Source organism: Cariama cristata, unplaced genomic scaffold (assembly GCF_000690535.1).
Source record: "Cariama cristata isolate BGI_N322 unplaced genomic scaffold, ASM69053v1 Scaffold36480, whole genome shotgun sequence".
NCBI lineage: Eukaryota > Metazoa > Chordata > Aves > Cariamiformes > Cariamidae > Cariama > Cariama cristata.
The window spans coordinates 6,213-23,690 of NW_009596976.1; the positions used below are offsets into that span (position 1 = coordinate 6,213).

General features: G+C 37.3%; 1 protein-coding gene across 2 annotated transcripts; it reads right to left on the bottom strand.

Annotated features, from left to right (window-relative positions):
* Positions 1-358: 358 nt before the first annotated feature.
* Positions 359-11,570, bottom strand: CREBRF (CREB3 regulatory factor). Of its 2 annotated transcripts, XM_009708160.1 has the most exons (9): positions 11,394-11,570; positions 10,289-10,414; positions 8,350-9,433; positions 7,717-7,818; positions 3,850-4,044; positions 1,763-1,952; positions 1,241-1,314; positions 712-834; positions 359-474 (listed from the first exon to the last, which is right to left on the bottom strand). In XM_009708160.1, exons 1-9 carry the CDS (start codon positions 11,400-11,402, stop codon positions 359-361), a joined length of 2,019 nt encoding a protein of 672 aa, XP_009706462.1. In that variant the 5' UTR covers positions 11,403-11,570. The 2 variants fall into 2 exon arrangements, with proteins under 2 accessions (XP_009706462.1, XP_009706470.1); XM_009708168.1 differs by lacking the exon at positions 7,717-7,818.
* Between the last annotated feature and the right edge of the window lie 5,908 nt (positions 11,571-17,478).

Consider the following 17,478-nt stretch of genomic DNA (forward strand, 5'->3'; position numbering starts at 1 on the left):
AAACCTGTCGCAATGTCTGGCATATGCTAAACATTTTTACTAGCAAAAACACGGTTTTGCTTCTAAAACAAAAGTGATATATTCTGGTCCTAGATAACTTAATTTAAAAAAGAATCCTCATCTCTGTATTCAAGCTTAAAGCAGCTTTGAAACTATCTGGTTTATGGTCCAAAAATGCTATTAAGCATTTTATATCATGCTTTGATTTGTTTTACTACATTGTTATTTAAAAACAATGGAACCTAATTGTAAGTGTTTACATAATGCTAAACTGACATGCAGACCAGAATGCAATTTACAATGAATTACTTGACAACACAGGTAGAATCTGACCGGATGAGAACAGCTAAGTCCCGTCTTAAACTTTCGACATTGGTATTCGTAGCCCTACAAGGCCACCGGTGGGGTCTCCTTCTGCAGTTTTCTCTAAAACTTGATTCACAAATTCTGATGTCTGTCCAGCTACAGGTAGTCCTAAAAAGGGAAGGTAAGAAAACATGCTGTAAGGTTGCCATTCATTGTATTTTTACATTCCTGTAAGTAATACAAAGCCAATGAACACTTTGATTAGTAACAAACCAAAAGGCATACACAACTAAAATTAGGAAGCGCTTCTTTCTTTTCTCTATTCCAGAAATTGTTTGCAATCTAACATATCACAGATCTTACGTCTCTTCACATACATGCAAATACATTAAGTTTACTGCTTACCAAGAGTGTCTTTAATAAGTACGTTCAACTTTTGTTCCATGTCGACTCCTCTATCATCTTTAGGTACCTGCACCCGATTAACTATTTCTTGTTTAATGGAGTTGATCACAAACAGTAAATTATCTGCAAAGAAAAAAAACTGGATTAGATTTACAGCACATTCCCCCTGGAGCAAAAGAGATCCACAGTTGTCCACACACTGTTATCTGTAAGTGTCAAAGGTGTCACATCACACTTACTGTAAAATTAAGATGTAATAGTTTACATCTGTAGACATATTTTTTAAAATATTTACATTACATACATATATTTACATAATTTACATATGTAAAAAAAGTAGCTCAACACTGCAGGTAACCCAATTTATGTACACTTTATGGAGTGAACTGGTTTTGTACCAACAAAACTGTTGGGTTTGTACCAACCCTGTTTTCTCTATAAACTGCCAGGTATGACCCAGGTTACATGATGGTGCAAGACAGACTTGTCTGAACAAAAGAAAAATTAAGATGTGAAGAGTTGTATTTACCATATTCCGTGTTGAGACCCCAGAGTTTTACTTTATTGGCTTCATACTGGGCTTTCTTTTTTAGTCTACAAGCCCTATAGTAAGAAGAGGGGAAGAATTAGAACACTAACAAAAATTCCAGAATACTAAGAGCATCTGTTTGTTTGCCACATGAACTTATCAACCAATACTCCCAGAGCTGTGATGCACAAAGTCATCTACCTACTCACTCACCTTCACTGAAAGTACTCTGGTACCTACATTTGCTTACATTTCACACTTGTGGATTTTATCACTGTATCAATCATTTGCCCTGCAGCTAAGTAAGCCAGCTGCCAGTGGAAATATATAGTTATCTAGGGAACAGGCAAACTGCACCTCCGAAGTGCCACTTGCTCTGCTTTTTGATAAACTGGTAATTAGCCCATTGCAGGAACTGCCATGATGAAGCAAGATCTCTTAAGGCAAAAATTAGTTAGATCTTAATCGTGCAGTTGTAGTAATCCAAATTCACTCATCCATGTAGCATTATCTAATATATACCTGGAAGCCAACTTGTTCTTTTCTTTTCTTGACCTCGGTCTGGCAGTTAAGGGAAGTTCACTGACTGGCGTTAGGTCACTGATCACCTTATTCAGCTTCCTCAGTTCATTACCAATCTGTAGAAGTTTTCTGGGGTTAGGAGTCAGGTCTTCTACATCAGTCCTCCGTGACTTCTTTGCTGCATATTTTCCTGTTTTAAATATGCAGAAAATTGGGTTGGGAAGTGATACAATACGTACACAAACCTGTGAAAAAACATTCTTAAATATGTATTTTTTGGGTGCAGTTTAAGTTCCTTTGTTCGTTACAAGAGAATGGACTGGAATCATATGATCTCTATGGTCTTTCACAATAGAAAGAACATTTCCAGACAAACTACTTTGTACAATTAGCATTATATCCAGATCAGATAAGAGCAAATACTGCTGGCCAGGCCACCGGATGTGATAGACAGTATACACACAACTGTCCTGAAAAATGTATGTCACAAGTTCAAACCCAGTTGTTTTGTCCCAACTGTAACTTGCTAACTCATGTGTTCAGCCAGTATATCCTCTTGCACACTCAAGTTGATTAAATTCCTAAATAATCTTATTGCTGAAGTTCTGTAGTAAGAGTGAGTGTCGAAGCCTGGTACTGAAATGATCTTCAGTGATACTGAGCTTAAATGATCCACATAAAGGATAGTTAACTACTTTTATATGTATTTGAAGCTATTTAAGGCCTGGCTTTCCTGAGGAAATACACATATTCAAGATAAAAATCTTTATTCTTTAAGATTCTCTGCCACTGCTGTCTTTTTCTAGATTTCTATTAAAAATGTCGGTTGTTACAGACACTTGCATGAAAATGTTAATAAAACTGAAAAACCTGCTCCAGAAATATTTATTAGAGAGATGATAATTTGGCATGACATATCAGAGGTAGTAGCTGACCTTGGTACACGTCTGTATATGAAAATTAAAAAACCCTGCATGTGTTATATTCTGTAGCTTCTGGACGTTAAGTAGTGTTTGATCCTACAAATCCCCTGCATACACACCTGACTTAAAGGTCACTTGCTCCTCCAAGTGTCTGGTGGGACTGAGTCCTCAAGACTTGTCCTCAAGACAAGTATAGATATAAGCCTTCATAAGAAGGAGCAGTTATAGGGACTTTAGGTACTGATATTTCACTACAAGATAAACAAGTGTATAAAAACTAAGTAGATTTAAAAAAGTTTTCTTCCCTGAATAAATCTGCAAGTAACAACAACAACAACAACAAAACCTTTTAACAGAAGGTAAAACTGCCATATTAAAGATGGTAATTTTCAACTGTAAGGGAACGTTAACATTACAACAAGGGAAGCTGGTTTCCATTTTCTCCTTCAAAGCCAAAATCAAATGGAACAGCCTACCAAAGAGGTCCTGTGACAAGAAAACCAACATTACTCCTAAGAGTGGTTTGTTCCGGGTGATGTTAGTTATGTGTGTGGTACAGCCAATTGCTAATCAAAAAGTTATGGGAATAAAACACAATTAGACCATTTGGTTTAAATTTCTAAGAGGGCATTTTAAAGAAATAGTTTATTCACATAAGAGTAACTGCTTCAATGTGCTGCATTCACATAGGTGAGAGAAACAAATTGGGAGGAGCAAAAAGACTGCTTATCCTTTAGTTCATGCTGCAGTTAATGTGAACTTTGCATCTCAGCTCGCTTCCAGCTTATTTCTAACACAAGCAAGGCTGAAAATAACAGCTACAAGGAGCAAGTATCAGTCAAGCGACACATCCAATATGTTTACAGTATTGCACTGAGAAAATTTCAAACTCTTGGGGTTTCCACTGAAAGCCCTTGGAAGTTACAATTCTCAATTCATGCACCTTCCTCTGGAAGAAACCTCACTGAAAGTTACTACTGTACGTTCACTCTGCCTTCCTTGGACACTGCAGAACTCCGCCAATTGAGCAACAGACATACAGTGTTTTAATGATTTATTTTCATGGCCAAAACACAACTTCTCAGCACTTGCAAATATGGGAGTTTGGCTACTGAAGGTGTCAGAACGAAAGACATTCACTTGTAACTAGGACTCTATTCTTACCATGGTGGAGACCATTCTTCTGATACATGTTACTTGGTAACGTATCTCGATTCCACTCGGATGGCCTCAGCATTCTTTCTTGTTGCAATGGCGTTAATTGCTCACTGTACTCCCAGAAGTATCTTCGCTTGCCTCTTTTCCGAGAGGATATTGCAGTCATTTCTTTTAAATCTTCCACAGAATCATTTTCATACCCTAAAAGGATGCATTGCATTGTTTATATCATGTGGACTAAACTCTTTCTAGCCCTTTAACGCTGGACTGAGTATTCAAGTTAAGAACAAAACCACAGACAAGGCCCGTTTTACATTATCTAATAGACTTGGTTTTCAGCATCAACTACTACTGGGCACTTGCCTTAAATCCAGGGACAGACACTGAGCCAGTGATGGTGCTTCATTAGTTGAAACAAGACAATTTTTTTATGCGTTGAAAGCCCCTTTATGTTCTCTGACCCCTTAAGCTCTATTACGCTTCTCCCCCACAATCCCACCACTGCAGAGTACAAACAGCTGTTGGAGAATGTTTTTCCATCCTTACAGTTTTCTCCATGAATTTGCAGGAACATAATCCTAATTCGCCTGCACATTTTAATTAATCTCTAATCAAAAAGCATGGAAGGAGAAGCAGATAATAAAGATGGATTAGGAAAAGACTAATAAAGAAAGCAAAATTATTCAATCATAGAATATTCTGAGTTGGAAGGGACCCATTAGGATCATCAAGTCCAACTCCTGCTCTTCCTTGAGTTTGAATACCTTCAGGAAATAAAGCAAACCACCCATCCCTATTAGACTAGAGTTATCAGGACAATGACCTAAAGCACATAAGAAGAGACCATCTAAACTGAAGGGATTTGGACACAAGCTGTTCAATCTCTTCCTCACCTCTTTAGTGGGATGAAGAGCAATGATCCGCAGTAAAGCTACGCAATATTTTAGAGGTATATTATGATGCGCTTGATATGATGAACTGTTCATGAAGTACATGGAAACTATAATGCCACTATCAAAACTGCATAAATATTTATACCATAATTATGTAAACACAAACAGCAGTTTTTAAAATCCTATGTCTGCTTTAGAAAATAAAGACAACCTATACTAAGGTTAAAAAAACCAAACCACTGCATTACCTTTTGTACTAAAATGCTATATAATAGTTTACATTTACTTAAAAAAATGAATGCATTTCAAAACATTGCATAAACTGATGAAGATTAAAGAAAAGCCAACCACTGAACAGACCGTAAGCTTAACAAACCTTGACCCCATATGCTTGAGCTCTGCTTCATCTTTTAACAGTAGCACAAAGAACACTTCTTTTAAAACAGTCTATTCAATTAGTCTGTTTGCACTTGAAAAAACAGTTGAAAGAGGAAAAACAAACTTTCTTGCTTTGGTCTGACTCTCACCTCATAACCAAAGTATGAATAAAAGTTAGGTGCGCAGAAGGATGAAATCAGTTTTAAAGTTCTGTTTCTAATCATTTAATCAACTCATTAACTTTGATTCTCTAGTTTATTAAAAAGACAGTATTTTAAAGGCAAATCAAACAATGAAACATGCTTTATAAAACATTTTTTCTTGTATAGCCAAAATGATTATGACAATTTACATTATTATAGTTTCAAATACCATAAATATTTTAACTGTACTTCCATTTTACCCAAATGCTGTTTGACATAAGTATCAAAATACTCTTTAAAAACCTACTTACTTTCCACTTGAAAAAAAATGTCAAGCTATGTAACTCATTATATAGATATGTATAAATTTAGCCCATCTTCATGATAACACAGAATTAAGCCAACTGATAAAAACAAATCTCTTTAAGAGCTGATGTGTACAAATGTACAAGGTTAAAATCAAGACTTCCTGTTTGCTTATTTAAACTATAATTAAGTCAGCAACTTAAATTATGTTGACTTAATGCATCCTGCCTTGCAACTCTAACACTGACCTGCTATCATTTTAGAGTTACATGAAATAATGTAGTGCACAATGTCCTAACCTAGTCTGTAATGCACAGGAGTGCAACAAATCTGTTCAGCTTCTCTGCACTGTATGCTGAATTCTCCTCTTAGCAAAGTTCATATAGCAGTCTCACTTTCTTTGGCAGGCTTCTAAGAAATCTGAAAGGGTTCTTGTGTTTACCTTTCAAGCCCTTCGCAAGTCCCTCCTAAAAATCTTTGTTGACATCACTTACTATGGTTTTAGGTTCAAATTCACCAGGGTTAAGTAAAACAGAGAACAGGATAGACATCTGTGTCTTACCAAATTAAAAGCAAAAAGAGCCCCACCAAAACGAAACCAGAAAACCCCTTCTCTTTACCATTTAGTCATACTGACTTCTGTCAAACCATTTATGAGTCTTTTTCCTCCAGCTGATGGTCCAGGTGCTCAGAATAGACACAATGCAACTTCTTTAAACAATCTCCATGTCTCTACAAGAAGTTTTCCCTTTCAGCTATTTCTTCTCCAGAGCTACTGAAAACTGAATCAGTTTTTGCATGTCCCATTTCTGGAATCTCTTGACTACTTGGTGAGAGTAGCAGTCATTTACAATTACTTCTATTAAATGAGATAGGTAAAATATACCAGTAATGACAAAAAAAATTTAAGTGCTAGAAAAAGCCGGGGCTGATAATTCACATAATAAATCACCTTTGCAGATGAACAAAATTGCTAAATCTGTATCACAGTGATAATAAAAACATTGTTGCCCAAAGTTGCCTGACAGTCAGTCACATTTTTAGTTATTTCTCCAAGTTCCTGAAGTTCACTATATTCAACTATTTCCTTAGACAACACTAATGCTTTAAGAAAGCATTTCATGTACTCCAAAAACATAGGTGAAAAAGAATAAATAAAAGCAAACCATATATAAAATACATCAGAGGGTCAGCACTAACTAGTAAGTTTTTGTCCTTTCAGTAAATTATATCTTCACTCTAAATTTATCAACTGATTTTACTTTCAGTACTATGGAAGGTTAAATCTTCCTGTGCCAAGCCTATTTTTAGAAACTTTATCCACAGTATTTACCTTCAGAGTAAAGGTAAAAAAGCAACACAAAGTACAAGAGTGACATAATTAAAATACCTGGAGACATTACCTTCTAATATAATTAAAACAAATGGTTAAACTTTTAATATCACCATATTTGAGGTGAATGGCTTCATTCACTTAAAGTTCTAGCATGCTTGTATAAGCCAAGTTCTTCAGTTACTGTACTGCACGACATCGTTCCATTTGGAAGGTGAGATTAATTGCTTGTCAGTAAAATTTGAACAAATGGCAAATAGTTAATGTAATTCCACCAACTGAAATCCCAGCATTTTAATCTGACATCTCTTTTTCAAGGTTACCAAGCTTTCTGTGCAACATGCCTCTGTGGGCTGCAAAGCACTGTGCAGTACAGCAATCATTACAGAGCTGTAACAGCTACTCAAAGCCCCAGAAAGGAGAGGGAGTTCAATTCAGAAGAATGGAGGAAGAAGTTTTAAAATGCTAATAAAAATGTGTTATGTACACGTAAAAGTAACATAAAGGACACAATGCTTAACAAGTTTAATGCCAACTCAGGAAATCTACTTAGAAAATTATTTCATCTGACTGCTCATCATGACAAAGACTGACAAGCTTTAGGGAAGCTGCTGTTTTTAAAAAGGCAAAATTTCAGCTGCTTTACCGCCCAAAGTTACATATTGCCAAATGTCTGAATACCTTAATTCTTATACTCTACTACAAAGCATTTATAAAATGTGAATATTATAATACTTTCTACAATGAAACTAATACTTGATTACAGTCCTGTGCCTTTCCCTTCAGATTTTATTTTTACACAATGTTACTGCTTTGTTACCTTCTAGGTGAAGGTTAGTTCTTATTTCTGTTGTTAAGGCTCCATTTCTACATGCAGAAGAGAGGAATTCAGTATCCTTTGAAGACCCACTAAGAGTTACTGCTGAAAACCACCAAGAAACAGTTCTGTTAGTTTCAGTGGTAGGTATTCTTTGGATTCTGTGGAAAACTGTACCTACAGTAGGACTTAAGTAACTATGAAATTATTTCACTCAGGCTATCATTTCATATCACCTATCAAGAGATACAACTCTGGATAAATTCAAAGCAGCAACCTACTAAAGCACTAGAAAGCTCTGCACATCCTATCATCAAGCCACAAAAAAAAGACGACAACAATTGCAGGTAATTGCTCTACGACCTTAGGCTACAAGCTAGGTTTCCTGTATTCTTTGTTATTATTTTTGTTGCATGACCACAGTTTATGCAGTTTTTCTCAAAACAGGGCAATAGGGACCTTGTATAGTTTTAATTAATTACATTTTGCAAAGCACTTAGAAAATCTGGGGTGAAAGTTCGTAATTTAAGATCAGTGTTGCTCATCTGTAACTATAAAGCATTCAAGAGCATTCTTTCCCACTTGGCAGACAAATCCATTGACCTCCACGTTAACAAAGCCCAACGTTGCTTGTACCTGGTTCTGAGAAAGTATCGCTGATATCATCATCTTTATCATCCTCATAATCTTCTTCCTCATCATCATTTTCAGACAGCTCGTGCTCACTGCCAAATCCTTCATCATGGTCCTCATCTTCAATATCATCCTCATCATCCTCATCTTCCTCAGGGTCTCCTTTGGCTGACTGTTCACCCAAACTGTCTGTTACAAAAAGAGAATAGTTGTGCTCTTCTTTCTTCTGTGAAGAATCTGACACTGATGTGCTGGCAGAAAGACTGCTCTCCCCCACAATAAGCCCTGGGGTTTCCTGAGGTGGACTGAGGAGCAGTTCTTGAGTCTCTTTAAAAGGCAAAACAGGAGGCGTACTGTGACTATGTGGGGACTCTATTCCTTTTCTTTCTTGTCTTTTTGCTACAGCACCACAATAGCAGGTGTTTTCCTTTGCTGCATCAGCATGTGTCTGGCTCAGCACCGGTCTGCTCTGTGGTAAAGGATTGATCTTTACTTTTGCCTTTTTAACATAGTCTTTACATTCAACATGAATGTTCACCTTTTCATTATTGTACACATTGGTCTTCACCATGATTTGTGTACTGGAAGCAGGCTGAGTTGCAGGTTTGCTTGCCTTCTGAACATAGTCCGACAAAGGTGCCTCAGCCTGAACGTTCTTGGAGGAACAGACTGGGGCTGCTGCTCTGGTTGCAATTTTTTTGCCAGGTAACAAAGAATTTAAAGGGTTTTGTTTTACACTAAAGAGCAAATCAGGGTAATAGAGTGAATCAGAAACAGGTTGGGAGTCCTCACTGTTAAGCTGAGCCAGTGTCGGTGTTTTGCTTATCACCTCTTCATCTTGGTATGGGCTTGAAAAGTCATCAAGGCCCAGGTAATCCACCTCTTTTGTTCCCCAGATGTCACAGCTGGTTAATTTAGTGTACTTAGTTAAGTCTTCACAGTAGGTGTCCCACTGCTCCCACTTTGAGGTCAGAGCAGCTTCTTTGTCCAGAATGTCCGTAAAAGACTCCAAGTTCTCAAGGTCTTTGCAGTCCTCCATTGAAAGTAAGTTGTCTCTGGAGCTTTGCTGATAGTCCATTTCTCTGTCCTGTGCATAATCAGACAAGTTAAAAATTAATACAAAAAAAGTATCAATCACCTCTGTCCTCTACTTAATCTAGTATGGTGAGCTTAGTTCCAGTGAAGTGTAAGAGAGTGATAACATACGAAGATACCTCAACTTACAACTAAAAGTTTCTTTTGAGGGTCAGAAAGAAGTCCAGATTCCATGCTTTAACAGCAGATCCTTCTGAAGAGATTGCTGAAGATACAAGTCAAATGCTGCTGGTTACTTTTTCTGCTATTGCAAATTCATCTGGTCATCAGGAACTAGATTAGTACCAATATCCATGTATTTAAAATATGAAAGACATCACAGGCAAGCTGTTCTCATCTCCATTAACATACGTCAATCTTAGTGCTTAACAGAATATGCTCAAGTTTATCAGTCCCTGGAAAGCCTCATTCTAACATGATCAATTAAAGACTATGAGCTACCTTTCTCCTTTGATGCAGGATTAAAAAAAAGAAAAAAAAAAAAAAAAAGGAGCTCATGAGTCAACTTCTGTTTTGCTTCCCCTGCATTCACAGCTTGGGTGAAGTAGCATATAGCTGCTCTTGCAGAAAAGATTGTAAGGAAGAGTCTCAAGCACCATTACAAAACGTCAACGCAGCTCTATTTGAGACTTGTATATCAAGTCTCTCCTGATGGCCAGCTTTAACAAGCGTCTATTGAGGAAGCATCACATTTGCTGGACAAGCAGACAGGCTCTTCCCTGATCAGTAGCTAGCAGTAATGAATAATCTTCTAGTATTCTTGAACAAATACCCCTTTATTACTACACAAACTCAGGGTATTAGTCAAAGAGAAGAAGTTATGTACACACACAGAAAAATGACCTACCAGTTCATACATGAAGTCTGGATCTGAACTGCTTGCCAAGAGGTCCGTGCTCATCAGAGTCTGCTCTGAAAACACATGGCTCCGAAAGGCATCCCCAAAAGGAGGGTCCATTCCACTCACACTGGGCTACAACAAAATTGATACTGACATTTGAAGCATGCTCTACAAAAGCATATTCTTTTCTTGAACAAAACATAAAGAGTATTGCCATTTCATCCAAGTCTCTGAACTTGTGCTATACTTGCATCTGGAAGATTTTTACCTACGCAGATAAGCCTGTCATTTCCCAGAGCGAGAGAACGCTTTAAGGGCAGCTAACAGCATGCAGCTCTAATCAAAGAACACATTTGTATTCATCATATAGCTGCAAGAGCATTGCTCATTCATTCTTTTTTGTTGGTTTGAAATTCTCATGTGTTTGCCAAGTTTAGGGATATGTTAACATTTGTAGAAGAGGAGAGCAAGTACTGGCAAGATCTGTGAGTATCAATACGCACTACATGCTTGCAGGGCCTTCACCCCAATACAAACCATTTTGTACTAAAGCAGTGTTGACTGTTTTTAGAACCATTAGAACTCATAAAACTTTCACCTGAGATTATAACAATAGCAAAATTTATTACAACTAAATCAAGAATGTTATATCTCTCAAGAAAGAAGTGGAACTTTGCAAAAAAAACATTATGCAGGATGACTGGGCATGCAGGGAATGGGCAGCAAGGCTTTCTGCTACATTTAATTCCAGACTTCTATTTCTCTTCTAGACACACTTGCCCTGAGGGTTGGGAAGGGAGAAACACTGTACTGCTGAAAGTCATTCAGTGTGCTGATGTCTGAATCACTGCAGTAATAAAAGGCTGCTCTCCAGGCATCCACCCTCATCAAGACACAACTTCGCTGAATCTTGGGTGTGTGAACAAATACAGTACCAAGAGCAGCAACACAGCCACCACCATACACACTACTGGGACCCTAAAAAATATACACCATTTAATCTCTTACAAATTCTCCCTGCTAATGCCACTCAAACTCGCTTTTAAACTTTTTTTTTTTTAAATAAGGAAGCAAAATTATTTACAGAAGCAAACAAAATCATAACACTTACCTGAGGCATTTCCAAGCCCAGATTCCCCAAATCCAATTCCAAACTTCTTGTTTTATTCACTTGTAGATTCCTTTCCAGCTTTACTTCAGTCTCAGTGAGCTTACACAATCCATGCAATGAAATTTTTCCTTAGGATAACTTCAGTTCACCCTGATGGAGATCTTCTATTTGCAGACTTCTGTGTAGAATAAACACAGCAACCCCCCCAAGGAGGTAAGTAATCCTTCACCAAAAAGGTAGTGCTTAAAAACAGTCAAAGTGAAGCAAAGACAAAATTTTCCCCTGAAAAGTGATTATTCCTCATGCTGGAATGTACAGCAGTTTTCTTCCCCTGCCATCTTTCATTGAATGAAAAGCTACAGATGCTACAGAACAGGGTTCCTGCAGAAACCTTTTTGGCTGAGTTACGTTTTGTTCCCTTTTTTCCTCACTACTGACACCACGAGCTCTATAGACATATGAAAAGAAAAGCCTGCCTAATTGGAAATAATGACTAGCATACTACTGGGTATAAAAGAAAGAAACAATCTTTATGACTAATATGACAGAGCCAATAAATTCTAAAAATGTCTCAGGCAAACATCTCAAAATACTAATTTCAGAATAGGCAGTAATACTGTTTCAGCGATATCTCCTCCTTTTTTAAAGAGATTAATCCATCCAGCATCAGATAAGATTATATCAATCACTCATATAGCAACATCTAGTGGTAGAGGGATTACAGCAAGCACGCTCGCTGCCCAGCCGTAGAGGAAGGGAAGAGACAGACTTTCTCAACAGGGCAAATTAAAAATTGTGCCAAATTCAGAACTGCCTAATAAAATATCTTCTCTATTAATTTCAAGATAAGGCACATGTTGAAATTGGTCCAATTTATCTATCAGTAATTTTACCAGTTAATAGTTTCTATAGACCCACTGCTACTTCAGATGTATATCTAAAGACTTTGCCGAGCCTCACATCCTGCTTAATCCTGCATTTTTAAACAACATAAGGAAAAATGGAACTGTAGCAAAGCAAGCAGCTTAGCACAGACATCAGTAACACTATATCTACACTAAAAGTCTGACAAAAGGCTCATAAAATAAGTATCAGGAAGTAAAAAAAGAAACATGTTATATCAAAAACAAGAATAAAAAAATATCATACATGGTATCAAACCTTAGTATCTAATGTAACTACATTGTCTTCAAGGATGTTGCTTTCTTACTGTTTTGCTTGCCTACAAGATCCCCACCCTTATACAGAAAGGCTCTTTAACAAAATAGCAGCACTAGAGCATAATAAAAAACCTGAACCATCATACCTGTACAGTTTTTCAGCATTACCAGTTAAAATACATTTTTTTTCTTTGAGCAGAGTTCTTCACTCAGCATTACTCCTAAGTCAGACTTTGGTGAAATCTGCACAGGCTATGTTTATTCTCTTGTTTTGAAAAACAAATAGTAGAGTAAAAGCGTTCTCATACAGCGGAGCTATGCTCAGAACCCTCCTCCCACCAGCACATGACAGCATCCCCGTGATTATTCCTACTTTCAGTTAGCATCTCAGCTATTTTGTTATATTCAGCATATATACTATCAGACTGTGGTAAAACAGATACTATGCAAAAAAGTCTTTACTTATCAAAACATGCGGCTTTTCAAATAGAGGCTAGAATATAAAGAACAACAATTACAAGTCCACTTATACACGAGTTCTCAGTAAAACCATGCCACCATTGCCAAAGCAAGCCATTCCTTGTAGGTCTCTGTGTCGAATAAGAGCCAATTCCTTCTGAAAAAAATTTCTTTCTGCTCTAAAACTTCCAGGGAACTCTTTTTTACTTATCTTAAAGTGACATTTAAAGTTAAATTTGTGTCCCAGGGCAACGTGCCTCAACAACCCCCATCTCCCTTCATCCAGCAAAGGCCACACCAGAGCAGAACCAGTCCTTCCTATGCTGTTAAATGTGGCATGAACAACTAATTCACTTTTCAATCTGGCCCCATCTAGGAGAAAGGGCCTGTCCTTTAAAACAAATAAACGATGTTCTCATAGGCAAAGAAAGAGGTGAAAAGGATATCATCTTTAATACCAATCTACACCTGAGTGGTATCTTACTTTCTTTCCATATAGAATGGCAGAGCCTGATGCCTTTTTCAACAGAACATCAGATTAATGCTTTGACGTCAACACCAGAACAACACCACCACCACCATCTGCATTCACATGGGAGACTGTCAAAGTTCTGCCCCTGCATGATATAAAGGGGAAAGCACACGTTTGCTGCTTCTTTACTGGTTATTCTTTGTTGTGTTTTTGTTAGAGCATGTACCTCAAGCCATTCTAGGAAAGAGGGGGTGAAACTTAATCTGTACTGACACTGATTTCAGCAGCAACTGACTGACGCTTCCAAGTATCAGGACCAGGAAGCTTTTGGATCATTTACAAATCCTCAAAACAGAAATTAAACATTCAAAACACTTTTACCAAAGACTGGAGTGATCCTTCAGCTATAAACTTAGAGTACCATTTAAGAATGACAGTGTATGTCCTCCCGGGTAAAAGCAGTATATCAGCTAATCTGATTGTTCCGATAATTCTCTTTATATTTCATTCTTGACATTTTATAATATTAATATTTAAATGTGATTTGAAACCCATTAGAATCTATTCAAGTATTCTAAAACATAAGATTTTTCTTGGTAGCTCTATGGAGGGGAAAACACGGTGAGGCCATAAGAAGACAGACACTGACTCAGGGAACTGCACAATCTAGGCATGCTTCAGGCTCCCAACAAAGCAGATCTACTTCCAACTGCTTTCTACATTTCCCAGAATCATTAAGATCTTCACTATAAGAGTCCCAGTGTTCACACTTAACTACCAGTATTTTTTCATGAACTGGTAAATAAAAATGTGTAGTAGAAGTCAATGACACATATGGAAGCACAGATGTAAAAGCTGAACTCGCTGTGAAGGAAAGTAACTGTAGACCGCATTTGAAATCCCATTTTTATAGAATTTATCATTATTGGCACTCTCAGCCCAAGACTGAGTTAGAACAGAATAGTACAGTTGTTACATTATCTTTAATGAATACAGATTTGAATGAACCGAAAGATCTGTGGCAAAGCTCAAGAATAGCAACGTAAGAATTACTGAAGATAAATATAGCAGGAATTTCTACTTCAGGACAATTTTCATTAATGCCTTACATCAGCCCTTCCCAAATGCAGAGATACAGAGGTGAAATCCTGTAGTTGCTTCACAGCAAGTGAACTGCAGGTGGAATACACAGCCCAAGGCACCGGGCAGGGTGCCGCCACTCCTTTTGGCAGCAGCCTGCAGTTAAATCAGATTAAGGTGATTAAGGAGCCAGATCCTGAGCTGGTTCTGTGTCTGCAGATTCCTGAGTCACATCAGCGCAGAGCTGCGCCCCTGCTTCTGGGAGAAGGCTCGCTGGTTCACTTGGGTGTAAGGAAGGGCAAGACATCTCAAGAACTGCTCTAACTGTTCCATCTAACATTTAAGAATTTGGGGTACTGATGGAGGCATGCATATATACATTGGTTAAAATCCCCATCAGTCCTCAGTAAGTAACCAAAACCTGTTCTGTAGTTAATAATTCATTCATCTGATGACAAATCCTAATAAAAATCCTCTACATTTTTATTTACTTTTTGAAAATGTGTTTGGAATAGTTTAATAGTGGTCCCAAGACACCTGGAAAGACTGAACTTCAAACAATCTAATGGCAGGCTTATTACATGACATTACTGATGCAGCAGTACATTTAAAGTGGCAGAGAACAGGACCTAAACTCAAAACGTGCAGCATTAAAGACAGGCACGGCAGTTACCATGCATGTGCTACTTCTCTAGACTAGTAAAACATCTCTCCGTGACAATACGTTATCTCCAAAGAAGCCCCTGTACGACAAAAAAACAAAACTGCCAGCTTTCAGCTTGACAACTCTGAAAGTCTTCCTCAGTCACCTGTATGAATCATTTGACCTGTAACTATAACTAAAGTTGCTATTTCTGTCTCAATTCAGACGTGTATTTTGTACAATTTGAAAAGCACACAGAGCGTTGCTATACCATTTTGTTGATAGTACACTGCTTATTACCACAGCAGCTAAATGCCTGTTATAAATACATTATATGAACAATTAGACTTTTCATGATGGTGACTGCATCATACAGCACAGTTAGTCAAAGTTACATTTTTGATGCAGATAAAAAAATAGCTCGTCAGGAGAGCCTGTCAATACTAAACCTACAAACTCAGGCTAAAACATTAAAAATGCCGAACTCTGAATTTTGGAGAATGCACAAAAACTATGCCACATATTTTAAAAGAACCATTTAAAAGAACTATGCAGTGTTTCCTGTACGTGGACATTTTATGAAGTACTACAGTTAGAGATGCAAGAAGTTCTTCCTATGCTTCTCTTAAAACTTCTTTTCCTTCCACTGTTGGTGCTAATTTGTCTTCTATTACAGAACATACTCTGCTCAGTGTGGTCTTCAAGTGCAAAATGTACTTTTCTTCATTTTGTTTCTGAGTGTAATGTTGTTCTTGTTTGTTTATTTTCCCCCGTCTTTCTACACGATTCTTCAGTTAGTAGCCAGACTTAAAAAAATTCTTTTACTTTTCTCCCCTACCACAAAGTCACTAAGTTTCTTTTGTGTTTTTTTGTTTGTTCTGGTTTTGGTTTTTTTTGGTAGCAGGTGAGCAAAGACAATCTTTCAAAAGGTCTTCCTCTGCTTCAACCCACCGTAGCCTCATTCACCTGCTGTACCTTCTCAGTGATGTATTTATATTAAAATACCAGCATAAGCATCTATTATACCCTCTGCTTTCTCTGTCCTGGAGAGCAAACATCTGCTTAAGACACCCAGATCCTAAGTTTGATGGAGCATTGCCATGTAAAAGAACTAAAGATACAAAGACTGTTTCACTTCTTTTAAGCCTCTTCCTTCAGGAGAGGGAAACTGCTATTTCACTTTGTTCCTTTTCTTCTGCTGACCTTCTCTTCCTTCCCCAATATTACTTTTCTAATCCTACTTGCCCACAGCAGACAGACTTCAAGATCTGGAAGTGATACCACTAAACAGCAGCTCTGGTCTCCAGTCACACACGCAACACCTCAGGTAAAAGAGCTGATGAATTACCAGAAAGAATACAGCACCACATTCTTTGTTTGAATTAACACCCCTACACGTCAATGCCAGCTACCCAACTTTGGAGGGCTACTCCACTCCAGCACAACTGCAGAAGCAAACAGGCAGATGCCAATAACTGATCATGATGCAACAGACAAGAAAAAAAGTTGGTCTTTTTTTTTTTTAAACCAAACAACAAATTTAATCTACGTATTTTATAACAACTATGCCCAGAATAACATATTCCTACTAGAAGCGCTAGCTTTTCTGTACGTACCAAGACTGAGATTTTATTATTATTTTAGTGCCAAGAATGGGACGTGCAGCGTGTTGAACTTACTAGAACTATATTAACACACTTCAATTCTTTTTAAAAACTTTTCATAGTTAAAATATGAATTGCATAAACCTTTATTAAAATACCACTGTAGAGTTAGGATTTGTTTGCACAAGAGAATTAGCAGTAAGACTAACATTCAGATTTTTTTTTGAGCCAAGGATTTTCCCTGAAGCAAAGTGCAGCCAAAGCAAAGACAGAAAACAAAAGCAAAACTAGACAACAATTCAGCTTACAATCTCCAGCAATATTCTACATTCCTATGTGATGGTTGTTCCTGTATTTTTTTTTCTGACAGTGCAAAGTCTTTCAGGGTAAGAAAAAAATTTATTCTATAGTTCCCAGATAAAAACCTCTTATGATGAAGGGAACAGTGCAATCTAGTCTGCTCTTCATACTGTAAAATTATGTTTTGTTATACTTTTTTTAGAAATGGGTTATCAGTACAGCATACCTTGAAGCCAGCAACAAATCAGAAAAACGCATCAGTCAAAATAGTAAAAAAAGTTAAAAAAAAGCCAGCACAAGAGTTCAAAAAACAGGAAGATTTTTTTTTAATATAACAATATAAACAGGGAAATTATTACAGCAATGT